The 15793-nt window shown below is 45.1% G+C and overlaps 1 protein-coding gene across 1 annotated transcript in view; it reads right to left on the bottom strand.

Annotated features, from left to right (window-relative positions):
* Positions 1 to 15793, bottom strand: part of LOC140402477 (mitogen-activated protein kinase-binding protein 1-like) — a 128654-nt gene that overhangs the window by 13819 nt on the left and 99042 nt on the right. The window contains exons 24-26 of the mRNA XM_072490293.1: positions 1822 to 1986; positions 1603 to 1723; positions 488 to 542 (exon numbers count right to left, since the gene is read on the bottom strand). Of these exons, the coding sequence (XP_072346394.1) occupies positions 488 to 542; positions 1603 to 1723; positions 1822 to 1986 (341 nt within the window). The remainder of the gene's footprint in view (positions 1 to 487; positions 543 to 1602; positions 1724 to 1821; positions 1987 to 15793) is intronic.

The following is a 15793-nucleotide window of genomic DNA, read 5'->3' as shown; positions in this document are numbered from 1 at the left end:
AGAGCATAGATATCCAAAGAAAGGAGGGCAACCTCACTGACTGCCATATTTACAGCAGGTATTAAAAAAAAAAGGCACCACATCCATTGGTTAGCATGCTCAATTCCCTTTAATTACTATATTTAATTTGGCACTATAGGCTTCATGCGTGAGTTAATTCTCTCCTCATCAGGAGATGGACTTGAAGTTTATGATGGAGTGTCAATCTGCCAAGATTGGCAATATTTTCTCAATTGTCACAAGTGACTTTCAGGCTGTACAAGATTAAACTCCGTGATCTCTGTTCCCAACACAAAATGCTACAATTGAAGGAAAGCAAGTTGGAGGATTAGCCCTATAGTACTGCAGCCCTCTCTCCAACTTGGATTCTGAATGGCCTCCTATTACTTGCACAACTATAGTGGATGATTTGATATTCATTGAAAACTGGATTAGAGACAACACCATAACTATGTTGATTATATACATGTCAAAATTATCTACTCACATCCGGCAGTGGTTGAAACTGCTGCTGGACTTTGGGGGGGAAACCTGCTGCTATCCTGTGGGGAAAAACAGAAGTCACAACATTCAGAAACACACACACCTGAAACAGCAAAGTGTGGTATTCTAAAATATCTGAAAATATTTAAAATTTCCTCTGGATAACCATCTCAATTTAATCTGCAATCTAAAATATCCAAAGATTGCATACAAAGAAGTAATTATAAACCGTCAACATTCAGTCTGTTTGAGCACGAAAGCCATCTATCTACCTTTATCAGTAATTTCTGCTGCAATAGCAACAGGGGCTTTGGTTAAGGGCACGGACTGCAATATCAAAGGAAAAGCGAAAGAGTTGTTCAGCAATTACTGCCAAAGTGTGTCGGCAGATCATGGGCAAAAATGATCAGACTTGTTAATGGTGTCTGATGTCAAATAATATTCACTTAGACAAAGTATTAGAAGGTGATATCGTTCAAAAAGCCATCATTTTGATGCACTTTTTAAAGGGACAATCTTGCAAATACGTCCTGGTCAGCTCTATTTTCTGTCTAATCTGGACATTGACATGCTGTGTGCCACATTAGATCCTACATTAGAGCATTTAACTTGTGTAAATCAGAGATCAGTAATTAAATCAATCAATTCCAAGCTTTGGAACAGAATAGGGACATGCTGCAACAGTGGAAGACTTGATGCTGTGCCAGCAACCAGCAATTATATACAAACTTCATACAGGGATTTATGCAACTGGAGATGCACTTCATTATAATGCATCAAGAATTTTCAGATAATGAGGCAACCTTCAATTTGCATCAGCCTTCAAATTGAACGATTGCTAAAATATAACCAAGAGCATGAAGTTCACAAGGTTCCAATCCAATTAAAGGGCAACTTTAATCACCTAACTGCACATCTTTGGGTTGTGGGGGTGAAACCCACGCAGACACAGAGAGAATGTGCAAATCCACAGATAGTGACCCAGAGCCAGGATCAAACACAGGTCCTCGGAGCCTTGAGGCAGCAGTGCTAACCACTGCGCCACCATGCCGCCTCCATTCATAAGGGTTTAAATACTATTAAGTTCATTAAATTTTTTTAGGACTGTACAACACAAACCTGCTGTTTTTCTGGCAGCGGGACAAAAATCTTGCCGAGATACTCAAACGAGGATTCAAGAAAAAGTTGTTTTCATTCTCTGTATCTTGCTGTAGATCTTTCAGTGAACTGTCAAATTTCTCTGCAAATCAACAAATTAATTTCAGTGACATACAGCTGCAAAAATATAATAGTTAAAACTCAATGGAGTAAGGAGTCACATTTTATACAGGTTGTTACCATGAGAAAATTCATTAGCCAAAGCTTCAAAGTTGTGCTTGAGAAACTTTTCTTGGTCTGGTGTTTTTGCTGCATGCAACTCCTGGGGCACTGTACAGCACTGCTCTTCCTCCTCCAATCCTGAAGAATGATCATCAGAACTGAGTTGGCCCACGGAGTCAGAATCTAGGGATGGTGCACAAAAGATATAGAAAGTACAGTTAGGGTTTACCTGAAATCTCAATTTTTGTAATACACTTTGTGGACTTGGTTTAATTAATGTTTCACGAACTGAAACTCCTACATATCTAACTGCCTGACGGGAAACCACCATTTAGTGTCATTTGAGAGAACCCTAACATACTCAGTCAGAGACATTTCCAGCACAAGAGGCAAATCAGCCCAAACCCATTGTGATATAACCCAGTTAGTCCCATTCCTCCACATTATCTCTGCAGCCCTGCCAGGATTTGTCCTTCAAATGCCCATTTAATTTTAATTTGAAATCACTGATAATCTCTGCTGCCACCACCATCGTGGGCCGTGTTCTCGGTCATTACCACTTGCTGCATGAAAAAGGTCCTTTTTGACATTCACCCTGCATCCAAAATCTTAAATCTGTATCTCCTCACACTGCATAACTCACTGCATAAAACGTTGTTTTCCTCATGTCACCTCTGGTTCATTTGCCAAAAACCTTAATTCCAATTAATCTTGTTACTTCCCCTTCTTGCCACTGGGGGGGCAGTTCCTAATAGAACAGGAAAGTTATGCTTCAGCTGTACAGGGCATTAGTGAGAACACATTGTGTACTGTACTGTATTGGTCAGCTTCTTAAAGAAATATGTAAATGAAAACTCCAAAATGCTGCAAATTGCCTAATGGAAGAGGAAGTACTGTTTCTTCAGTTTGAGTTGGGCTTCATCTGAACATTGCAGCAGGCCAAGAATGGGCATGTGGGCATGAAAGCAAGATGGTGAGTCGAATGGCAAAATCAGGAGGTCAGGGTCATCCTTGCGGATTGAGTGAAGGTTTTCTGCAAAATGGTCACCTAATTTGTGTTTAGTCTCCCCATTATAGAGGATACTCCACTGGGAGCAGCAAATTCAGTACACCAAATTGAAAGAGGTGCAATTGAAATGCTGCTTCACCTACAAGGTGTTTGTTTGGGGCCTTGGATGGTGAGGAAGTAAAGGGGTACGTGTTCTATCTTCTGCGATTGCACGAGAAGGAGTTGGGAGTGGAGGACCAGGATGTCACGGAGGAAAGGGCGGGGGGGGAAATAAATATGCCAACACCTGCATGATGTCACTACCAGACACATACTTTGCTTATATAAGGTACTCGTGAGACCACATCTGGAGTAGTGTGTACAGTACTGGTCTCCTTATTTAAGAAAGGACATAAATGCTTGGAAGCAGTTCAAAGAAGGTTAACTAATACCTGGAATGGGCGGGTTGTGGAAACTTCACATTTATCCATACTATGCTACATCGGTCATGTATTTGTCTACTCTCAGCTTGTCTAAATAACCTTGAAGCATCTTAACATCCTCCTCACCACTCACATTCCCACCAAGTTTCACGTCTTCAGCATCTTGCGAAATATTATATTTGGTTGCCTCATCCAAATTATTGATGTATAGTGTGAATAGCTGGAGCCCAAGCACCAATCCCAGAGGAATCCCGCTCATGCCCATCTGTGGGACCCTTCTAGTCACTGCCTGCCACTTTGGAAAAGACCATTTATCCCTACTCGGTTTCCTGTTTGCTAACCAATTCTGAATTCATGCCAATAAATACCCCCAATCCCATGTACTTTAATTTTGCACATTAACCTCCTATGTGAGGCACTTGCACTTCTCCATTACTGATGTTAGGTCTACAATTCAGTTTTCTCCTTCTCACATTTAAAATAAAAGTAGCAGGGTTTGATTTGTTACCCTCCAATTTGCCAGGACTGTTCCAAAATTCTAAAGGGCTGGTTTAACTCAGTGGGCTAGATAGCTGGTTTGTGATGCAGAACAAGGTCAGCAGAGCGTGTTCAATTCCCGTACCAGCTTACCCGAACAGGCGCCGGAATGTGGTGACTAGGGGCTTTTCACAGTAACTTCATACTTGTGACAATAAAAGGTTATTATTCTTATTATTAAAATCCTGTAGATTCTGGGAGATGACAACCAACACGTCCATAACTTCCATGGCCACCTCTTTTAGTAATGCAACGTAGATTATCAGAGTCTGGGGATTCATTGGCTTTCAGTCTCAATTTTTCAGCAATTTTTTTGGGTAATATTAATTTCTTTCAATTCCTCACAAACCAAGGCAGATATGGACACGAGGCACAAATGAAAAATTACAATGTGACTATAGTCACCCAGAACAAACCATAAAATGTAACTACTCAATTCCAGAAAAATGAAGGATGCATCACAGTGAAACACTGTGGGGAAGTTGCTGGCATTGTGGTAATGTCACTGGACTAGTAATCCATAAACCCTGGCTAACGCTCTAAGACTATGGCTTTATATCTTACAACTGCAGCTGGTGGAATTTGAATACAATTAAATCAAATCTCAGTTGAAAGCTAGTCTCGATAATGGCGACCGTGAAACCAGCATAGATTGTTGTAAAAGTCCATCTCTATCATTGATGTTCTTCAGGCAAGGAAATCTGCCATCCTTAACATGTCTGGTTTAGATGAGACTCCAAATCCACAACAGTGTGGTTGACTCTTAAGTGCTCTCAAGGGCAATTAATAGGGTTGGACAACACAAGCTGGCCTTGACAGCAACAGCCATGTTCTATGAAGGAATATAGGAAAAAAAGACACTCCATTACTCAATACAAAAACCTGGCTTCAACACCCGAACGTAAAACTATGCTGCTGGTCCATCAGCAGGAAAAAGACCTCAGCTCTGAAGATGATCTCACTTCTGTTCCCAGGGAGGTTATGTTGGAGCTGTACAAAACTTTGGTTTTACCACAGCTGGAATACTGTACGCAGTTCTGCTCGCCTCACTATAGGACAGATGTGACTGCACTGGAGAGGGTGCAGAGGAGATTCACCATGATGTTTCCTGGGGTGAAACGGAGCTATGAAGAGAGGTTGCATAAGCTCTGGCTGTTTTCTTTAGAAGAAAGGCGAAGGACATAATTGAGGTGTGTAAGATTAAGAGGGACAGGAAGCAGCTATTTCCCTTAGTTGAAGAGTCAATAACAAAGGGGCATAATTTAAGGTGAGGGGCAGGAGGTTTAGAGGAGAAAAAACATCACCTAAACGATGGTGGCAGTGTCGAATGCACCGCCTGTGTGGATGGTAAAGGCGGGAAACCTCACAACCTTTAAAATATATGTGGATGAGCAGTTGAAATATCATAACATTCAAGGCCATGGCCAGGTGCTAGAAAGAGGGATTAGTGTCGATTTAGTGTAGTTTGCCAGGGCAAACTTATGGGCCAAAGGGCCTTTTCTGTACTGAATGATTCTTGGGGGCTCTGCCTCCACCACTTTCTGAGAAGGTGCATTCCGGATCCTGACCACTTATTAAATAAAATAGTTCTGCTCGTGTCACCAGACATCTGATTATCATAGAATTTACAGTGCAGAAGGAGGCCATTCGACCCATCGAGTCTGCACCGGCTCTTGGAAAGAGCACCCCACCCAAGGTCAACACCTCTACCCCACCCCCACAACCCCACCCAACACTAAGGGCAATTTTGGACACTAACTGCAATTTATCATGGCCAATCCACCTTACCTGCACATCTTTGGACTGTGGGAGGAAACCAGAGCACCCGGAGGAAACCCACGCACACACGGGGAGGATGTGCCGACTCCGCACAGACAGTGACCCAAGCCGGAATCGAACCTGGGACCCTGGAGCTGTGAAGCAATTGTGCTAACCACAATGCTACCGTGCTGCCCGTGCTGAAATCAGTATCCTCTGGTTCTCACCCGACTGCCAGCAGGAATAGATTCCTCTCCCTTTACTCGGACTAAATCACTCATGATTTGAACACCCCTACAAATATTGTTTCAATCTTCTCGTCTCAGAGCAATCTATTACAGGTCAGTGCTATGCAGTTTCATGGTTCATTTCGTTTTAATTCTCTGCTTACAATAAGTGACAATTGCTAGAATTTTCTCTCGTTAAGAGCTATCAGAACTGATCAGTCTGGTAAGTTATAGAACAGAAAGACCGAACACAGCAAAATGGTCTTTTGCGTGATAGCTCGTGTAAGACGTGCTAAGCAAATTTTGGTGGGATACAAATACAGAGCTAGATAATCTTTTGTCCAGACTGATGACTGCAATCTATCTAGTAACTAGAATCCCTTATTCCTGGAACCATTCTCTTACATCTCTTCTGAACCCTGCCCAATGCAGAGATGGACACAATACTTCAATTGATGCTGAGCTAGTGATTTATAGATGATCATAGCCTCCTTGCTTTTCTAACCTATATCTCTATTCATAAATCCACTGCAAGTGCTTTCTAAGCTACTTTCTCAACCTTCCAAGTTTTGTCATCTGTGAATTTTGAAATTGTGCCCCGTATACCCCAGGTTAGGACAATTCATATTATCTCAAATTATTTTGAAAAATTTTACCACCTTATAGTGGAACTGACTGGTCTGCAATTGCTGGATTTATTCTTTCAGCCTTTTACGAACAAGTGCAACTTAAAAAAAAACGTTTTCATGGAATGTGGGCGTTGCTGACTAGGCCAGTATTTATTGCCCATTCATAATTACCCTCGAGGAGGTTTTGGTGAGTTGCCTTTTTGTACCACTGTGCAGTTCATATGTTGTAGACACACCCAGAGTGCTAATAGGAAAGGAGTTCCAGGATTCAGACCCCACAACAGTGAAGGGACAATGATATAGTTCCAAGGGAGGATGGTGTACAACTTGGGAGAACTTGCAGACGGTGGTGTTCCCATGCATCTGCTGCCCTGTCCCCTTCTAGGTGGTAGATGTTATATATGTGCATTGCTGTTGCATGATCCCTTTCAGAGTGGAGTCATGTGATAGACGGTGACATCGTTGGTTACTTTGCGGGCTTAGAGTCAGTCTCGCTAGCCTTTGTACAGTTAACAACCACGGAATAAACCTCTGTTGATTATCGCACTTAACCCATGTGCTTCAGCATTTGCTTTTCTTTTATCCTACAAGTACGGTACACAATAGGACAAATTAAACTGGCGATGTGGAACGGATCAGAAAAATAATATTTTTCAAAGCGAAAAGAAAATTGGAGTTGTCGAAGGTCGAGCACGTCAACAATGGGTGAATGATCGCATCTCAGACTTGGCATCGGAAATGTAAGGTTCAAAGGAAAGGTCCATTCTGAATTTAAACCGGCACCAGAGGAGTACACGCTATAGACATCGCTGTGTGCAGTAGAGTAGGACACAAAGGTAAAGGGGCAAAGAAAAAAAATTGCGCATCACTAGCTGATATAATTGGTTTGTTCATCATATTTAAAATAGATCAAAGTTGCAACAACATTCAGACAACACCGAAAATTAGAGATTGCTTGGTTTGTGGTTTGAGAAATGGGGCCAGAGTAGATTATTATAATAATATTATTATTGCTTGGTGTCACAAGTAAGCTTCAATGAAGTTACTGTGAAAAGCCCCTAGTCGCCATATTCCGGCACCTGTTCAGGGAGGCCGGTACGGGAATTGAACCCGCACTGCTGCCTTGTTCTGCATTACAAGCCAGCTATTTAGCCCAGTGAGCTAAATCAGCCCCTGTAATATAACAATATCAAAGTTTAAAAATTGCATTAGATATTGCTGTTTCAATGGAGCTTGCTAAAGAGGCTTCTCAGCTCAGAGCAGGCATGAGCCACAGAAGACTGTTGAGGCCAAGTCACTGAGTGTCTTTAAGACAGAGATAGATAGGCTCTTGATTAATAAGGGGTTCAGGGGTAATGGGGAGAAGGTAGGAGAATAGGGATGAGAAACATATCAGCTATGATTGAATGGCAGAGCAGACACAATGAGCCGAATGGCCTAATCCTGCTCCTATATCTTATGGTCTTATGATACATAAACTGGCTTCCCTCTATAGAAAGTCTACCCAGCAACAGGCATGTCAGCGCTGTGCAAAAACAGGTCATTCACAGGCTGGAGAAAGGAGAGCCAACGCAGAGATTGTGGCAGAACTGGCCCCACAGTAAGCTTGCTGGAATAAAACAACACAGTAAGAGCTTGCTGGAACAAAACAGTCTCCCAGAGGAGAACATTCAAGGATAAACATAGAATACTTCTAAAAGAAATAAAACAAAGTCAACAAAGAAAATTCACAATGTGGAATAAAATATCGAGAATACAGTGCATGATTCTGATGAGGAACTGATACCGAATGTACTATCGGTACACGGGGAATTACATCGTTTTGGGTAGTTCCAAAATTGAATGGACAACCTTTAAAAATAGAGGTTGATATGGCGACTGCGCTCTCGCTTCCTCAGACGATCTATAAACAGAAACTGAATCACCTACCACAGAAGCCAGCAGATGTCATCCTGAAGACACTGAGGAAATAGTGCCTCTAAGAGAATGCATCACAGTCAAAGTAGATTTAAGTGAACAAACTGCAGAGCTGCCACTTTCATGTGATCCGAGAAGTTTTTCCAGCTCTCTATGGCCGCTCTTGGCTGTAAAGGACTAAATTAAACTGGAGTGCAGTAAATAGCTTAGTTGATTCAAAGACTGATTTACGGGCTATCTTAGAAAAATGCAGAAGTGCATTTGAGAACACAGTGGGGTCCATGAAGGAGTAAAAGTGTTGTTAAAGATCAAGCAAAAGAGGCAGCCAAAGTGTCTCAAGGCTAGAACAGTACCCTACGCTATATATCCAAAGGTAGAATCTGAACCAGTGACTGGGCAACCCCAACTGTGCCTGTGATGAAGCAAAACTGAACAATTTGCATCCGCTGAGATTTTTATAACACCAATCAATTCAGTTCTATGCACAGATACCCGTTACCATTGATTGAGGACTTTTGCCAACCTAGCAGATGACAGTGAACTTTCAGCAAGATCGACCTATCGTAGAAGTGTGATTTCTTTCAAACAGCAGTCCAATATCTAGGCCATGCAAAAGATAGTAAGGGTTTACACAAAACACCCAAAATGGGAGGGGGGGGGGGGCACGGTAGCAGAGTGGTTAGCACAGTTGCTTCACAGCTCCAGGGTCCCAGGTTCGATTCCCGGCTTGGGTCACTGTCTGTGCGGAGTTTGCACTTTCTCCCCGTCTGCGTTTGTTTCCTCCGGGTACTCCGGTTTCCTCCCACAGCCCAAAAATGTGCAAGTTAGGTGGATTGGCCATGCTAAATTGCCCTTAGTGTCCAAAAAGCTTGGGTTGGGTTACTGAAATCGGTTGGGGGTGTGGGCTTAGGTAGTGTGCTCTTTCCAAGGGCTGGTGCAGACTCGATGGGCCAAATAGCCTCCCTTCTGCACTGTAAATTCTATGATTCTATGAATTGATGCAAGCTATAATGGAGGCTCCAGAACCAACGAATGTAACAGTTAAGATCATTCCCAAGGTCAATAAACTACTCTGTCAAATTTTCCCTAATCTAGCAACCCAATTCAAACCGTTACATACCTTAATTGTGCATGAAACAAGCTTGGCAATGGACACCAGAATGCGAAAAAGCATACGAGCCAGCTAAACAAGCACTAAAGAGGTGTTGGTACATTTCAACCCGAAGTTACCATTACAACTGGCTTGTGATGCTTCGCCATACAGAGTTAGAGAGGTGGTGTCACACATACTACTTCAGGGGCAGAAAGACCAATAACCTTTGCATCATGTTTCTTAACAAGTGCTGAATCAAACTATGCTCAGTTGGAGAAGGAGGCACTGAGTATTATTTTTGGTGTGGGAAAATTTCACCCATACCTATATGGTCATCACTTAACATTGTTGACAGATCACAGCCCTTAATAGATATTTTTGTGCCACAAAGGTATTCATTCATTGGCAGCAAGTAAACTCATTCATAGGAGATCAAATACTGTCAACCAGAGAGGTGATGCATCGTCACATTTGCCTTTGCCTGCTGGTCAGGTAACACTCAGTAATGAAAATATCTTTTATTGCGCCAGATACATCACGTTCCTGTCACTGCAGCTCAAACCCAACGAAATACCAGAAATGATCCCACAAATGAGGAAGGTATTAGAAGCGGTGTTAAAGGGGAGGATAACAGGAACACACCCGGAGATAAAACTGTACATTTCCGGGAAACTTGAGTTGCCAGTACAAGGCAGATGTCTGTTGTAGGGGATGGGAGTAATAATTCCTTCAAATATGCGACAGAGTATTGGAACAATTACATGGGAGGACACCCAGGTATAATTTGAATGAAGGAACACGCATGGAACTACTTTTGGTGACCAGGAATTGATGCCCAGATAGAGGGAAAAGTCACGTGCACAGGTAAGGAACACATCACCATAGTCCCCATTGCATCCATGTGAGTGGCCTAAAATGCCTTGACAACATCAACACATTGACTTTGTTGGTCCATACAAGGGACACATATTCATGGTCATAGCAGACACACATTCCAAATGGCCTGGGGTAATCCTGGGGAAATCAAAAACCCCAGAACAACTTATTGAAAATCTTGATGAGGTGTTCGCCAGATTTCGGAAAACAAATCGTGCGCAGGAGTTTGAGGATTACTTAAACATACAAGTAGGATGGAACTTCCGGTGAAGGCGGGCGGGAGGTGGCCGCATAATGGAGGGCTCCAGTTCGGGAATGGCATTTTCGGGGCTTCGGTCCTAGGGTCCACGGAGGCGGCAAAGGCAGGGAGAAGGCACAGAGGCGGCAGAGTGAAGGCACAGTGAAGAAAAATGTCGAGGGTGAGCAAAATAATGTCCGTAAGGAAAACAGCTGAAGGTCCGTCGGGGAGTGGAAAGGTCACCGCGGGGTCACCAAGGAAAATGGAGGCTGGAGCACCAGGGGAGGCCGCATTGCTTACGGCTGAAGAAATAACTAAGGTGATGGCTGTGGAATTCGAAAGGCAGTTTACAAAATACATGGAGACAATGAGGAAGGAGATGAGAGAGGTTTTGAGAGTGCTGGTGGAGGAGACGATTTCCCCGGTGACGAAGGCGGTGGCGAGCGCAGTGGAGGAGGTGCGAGAGCAAGGGGAGGCACTGAAGGAAGTGAAGGAGACGTTATTGCAGCACGGTGATCAACTTGCCTCGATGGGGAAGGAGATGCGGAAGGTAATGGACATTAACAAGGATCTGCGAGGAAAAATGGAAGACCTGGAAAACAGATCCAGGCGACATAATTTGAGGATTGTGAGGCTGCCCGAAGGAGTTGAAGGACTGAGGCCGACTGAGTATTTTGCCACGATGCTGGCAAAACTATTGGGGGAGGGGGGAGGATTCCTCCTGATATGAACTGGATCGGGCTCATCGGTCGTGGAGGCCTGTACCAAAGGCGAGTGAGCCGCCAAGGGTAGTGACTCTGTGCTTCCGTAGGTACAGTGTGAAAGAGAAGGTCCTGAGCTGGGCCAAGCAGAAGTGGGTGGTGCAGTGGGCTGGAGCTGGTATACGTGTATACCAGGACTTTACGGTGGAGCTGGCGAGGAGGTGGGCTGCCTTCAACCGGGTGAAGAGGGCACTGTACATTAGCAAGGTGCAGTGCGGCATTGTATATCCAGCGAAGCTGAGGGTGACTTACAAGCTCAGGGACTTTTATTTTGGAACGGCAGAAGCAGCGGAGGAGTTTGCGAAGGCAGAAGGACTTTGGCTGAACTGAGAAATTGAGAAATGGCCATGTGCCGATGTAACCTCATGACTGTATTTTCTTCTTTTTTGTTTCACTGCGTGCGGGTGTATGGGCTAAAGGAGCCAATGTTGTATATATTTGGACAAGGGAAGTGATGGGACTTTCACTCGAAATGAGGACTCTTTGGGGTGTAGGTGGATCTGCGGGGTTTGTGTGCTAAAAGGGGATTTCTGGGCTTTCCTAGGGCCGGGCAAGGGGGAAAGGGACCCAGGCGGGGGCCTCCACGCTGGCTGGTTTAAGCCGGCCAGTGAACGGGAGTGAGGTGGGGGGAGGGAAGGGCTGCGGCCATCGGAGCCCGGCAGAACAGGGTCTGAGTGGTCTAGCCGGGGTGGAAAGTTGGGGAGAAAGGAACCGAGGTTGGAGGGAGGAGTTGGAGACTGGGGTGGGGGGGGGGGGCACAACTCTTGGGTATCATGTACGGTACTCTTTCAGAGGTTGGAGGGCGTTGAGTGGAAGGGGGAGGGTGGACTCTATAGGTCAATGGTGACCATGGGCAGTCCCGGACTCCTTTTTCTTTTTCTCCTTTGTTTTTTTGTTGCCACCGTGGGAGGGTTTGTTTTATTGGATGCATATATTAACAGGTGGGCCGTTGTTTGGGAGGATGGGATCGTTGGTATGTTAAGGGGATTGATTTTGTATTTGTTACCGTTTACTGTTTGTGGGTGAGGTATAAATTTTGAAGGAAAATGTGAAAATGGAGAATAAAAACATTAAAAAAAAAAAAAAAACATACAAGTAGGATGCTTACGTAGTGTGCTCTTTCCAAGGGCCGGTGCAGAGTCTTTTAAAAAAAAAAATTTAGAGTACCCAATTCATTTTTTCCAATTAAGGGGCAATTTAGCGTGGCCAATCCACCTATCCTGCACATCTTTGGATTGTGGGCGCGAAACCCACACAAACACGGGGAGAATGTGCAAACTCCACAGGGACAGTGACCCAGAGCCAGGATCGAACCTGGGACCTCGGTGCCGTGAGGCAGCAGTGCTAACCACTACGCCACCGTGCTGCCCGGGCCGGTGCAGGCTCGATGGGCCGAGTGTCTCCTTCTGCACTATAAATTCTATGATTCTATATAAAAATCAGCACCCGACCACCCATCCGCAACGGCTTCGCCAAAAGGTTTGTTCAGTCTTTGAAGCATGCTCTGAAAGCTTCTAAGGACCAAGGTCCATTACATCACCCGTTAAAACGTTTGTTGGCGACGTGTCACAACACCATACATGTGACTACAGAGATTCCCCCAGCTTTATTACTAATGAAGGCAAAGCCGAGAACCGCTTTTGATTTAATCTTACCACACGAGAAGTCAATAGCAGAAGGCAGTCAGCAGTCGTAGATCACGAGAAGAGAAGGTAATTTGGGAAGGCACTTGTTTAAAAAGTGTTGGCACACAGCTATACCACTAGTGAGAAATGGCTTACTGCAACTGTATTGGCTTAAACTAGCCCAATCTCTTATGCCGTACAGACGGGAGATGAGTTAGTGTGGAGGTCGCATGAAGATCAGATACTATCTGCACGTATCGATGTGCCAGTACCATGTACAACACCATCCACACAGCCAGACTGTGTCTTCTGGTCAATCCATTACCAAAGAATGCTGCTATTAGTCTTCCTTCTGCAAAAGAGAATGTAACGCCTTCCAGGGTAGAGTCATCCGCAGACAAACCTAAGAATACATCCAAGGTCAAGAACAATCAAATCCCTGAAGTGCACAGGCATAAGTGCAAAATAAACATCCACCAGATAGTCTTCCCTATTAACTGTGTTACCACCGGGGGCCAGTTTAGCTCAGTTGGCTGGACAGCTGGTTCGTGATGCGGGGGCCAGTTTAGCTCAGTTGGCTGGACAGCTGGTTCGTGATGCAGAGTGAGGCCAACAGCACGGGTTCAATTCCTGTACTGGCGGAGGTTATTCAGGAAGGCCCTGCCTTCTCAAGCTTGCCCTCACCTGAGGTGTGGTGATCCTCAAGTTAAATCACCACCAGTCAGCTATGCCTCTCAAAGGGGAAAACAGCCCTGTAGCCCTATGATCATCTGGGACTATGGTGACTTTATTACCGCCATGTAATAAGTGAATTTGTGCGTGTGTATAATGTATATATAAATGACTATGTAAAAATATCTTGCGCTGTACCTTAAAGGGGTGTTATATATGTGGGCTGATATTGTTGTGCTGTTGCATGGCCCCTTTAAGAGTTGAGTCATGTGATAGTCCATGACATAATCGGTTACTTTGCAGGCTTAGAGTCAGTCTAGACCATGTCTTATTACAGTTAACAACCATCTGATAACCTCTGTTGATTATTGCGTTCAGCCCATTGCTTCAGCATTTCCTTTATTTTATCCTGCAAGTACAATACACAACAGAAGGTTTGTGAGATGCTATCAAATGAGCCTTGGTGGACTTCCGGGTGCGGCGATGACCAGCTGAGTCGCACGTTTCGGCAGCTCCCTGTGAAACGGACTTTTGGGCTCTTGATAGGAGCCCCAACGGCAATTTTTTTTTTTTATAAATGTTTTATTGAAAATTTTTCCCCAAACAACAATTTTTCCCCTCTTACAAAGCAAACGCAACAATAACAATACAGAAATTTTAAACAATACACAAGTAACAAAACCCCTTTATCTTTGACCTAAACTAAACCCCCCCTCTCCCCCCCCCCCCCCCCCCCCTCCCCCTGGGTTGCTGCTGCTGGTCATCTGTCTTCCCTCTAACGTTCCCCTAGGTAGTCGAGAAATGGCTGCCACCGCCTGGTGAACCCTTGAGCCGATCCTCTCAGGGCAAACTTTATCTGCTCCAGTTTAATGAACCCCGCCATATCATTTACCCAGGCCTCCAGTCCGGGGGGTTTCGCCTCCTTCCACATGAGTAGGATCCTGCGCCGGGCTACTAGGGACGCAAAGGCCACAACGTCGGCCTCTTTCGCCTCCTGCACTCCCGGCTCTTCCGCAACTCCAAATAGAGCTAACCCCCAGCCTGGTTTGACCCGGGCCTTCACCACCCGCGAAATCACTCCCGTCACTCCCTTCCAATACCCTTCCAGTGCCGGGCATGCCCAAAACATATGTGCGTGGTTTGCCGGGCTCCCGCCACACCTCCCACATTTGTCCTCCACTCCAAAGAACCTGCTCAATCTTGCTCCCGTTATGTGTGCTCTATGTAGCACCTTAAATTGAATCAGGCTAAGCCTGGCGCATGAGGAAGAGGAATTTACCCTGCTTAGGGCATCAGCCCACATACCCTCCTCTATCTCCTCCCCTAGTTCTTCTTCCCACTTTCCTTTTAGTTCGCCCACCGACTCCTCCCCCTCTTCCCTCATCTCTCGGTAAATCTCTGACACCTTGCCCTCTCCGACCCACACCCCTGAAAGCACCCTGTCCTGTATCCCCTGTGTCGGGAGCAATGGAAATTCCCTCACCTGTTGTCTAGTAAATGCCCTCACCTGCATATATCTCAAGAAATTTCCCCGGGGCAACTTATACTTTTCCTCCAATGCTCCCAAGCTCGCAAAAGTCCCATCTATAAATAAATCTCCCACCCTCCTAATTCCCAACTGGAACCAGCTCTGAAATCCTCCATCCATTCTTCCTGGGGCGAACCTATGGTTGTTCCTGATTGGGGACCCCACCAGGGCTCCCCGCACCCCTCTCTGTCGCCTCCACTGTCCCCAGATATTTAATGTTGCCGCCACCACCGGGTTCGTGGTAAACTTTTTAGGTGAGATCGGTAGCGGCGCCGTCACCAGCGCCTCTAAACTCGTCCCTTTACAGGACTTTCTCTCCAGTCTTTCCCACGCCGCTCCCTCACCCTCCATCATCCATTTACGTATCATTGCCACATTGGCGGCCCAATAGTAATCGCCCAAGTTCGGTAGTGCCAATCCTCCTCTGTCCCTACTACGCTGAAGGAACCCCCTCCTTACTCTCGGAACTTTCCCTGCCCACACGAAGCTCGTGATGCTCCTGTCTATTTTATTAAAAAAGGTCTTAGTGATTAGGATAGGGAGACATTGAAATACAAATAAGAACCTCGGGAGGACCATCATCTTAATTGCTTGCACCCTGCCCGCCAGCGATAGAGGCTGCATGTCCCACCTCTTGAAGTCCTCCTCCATTTGTTCTACCAACCGTGTCAGATTAAGTCTGTGCAAGGTTCCCCAGC

This window comes from Scyliorhinus torazame, chromosome 25, assembly GCF_047496885.1.
Source record: "Scyliorhinus torazame isolate Kashiwa2021f chromosome 25, sScyTor2.1, whole genome shotgun sequence".
Classification (NCBI taxonomy): domain Eukaryota; kingdom Metazoa; phylum Chordata; class Chondrichthyes; order Carcharhiniformes; family Scyliorhinidae; genus Scyliorhinus; species Scyliorhinus torazame.
The sequence above is the reverse complement of the archived record's forward strand: the minus strand, read 5'-3'. Positions and strand labels throughout refer to the sequence as shown.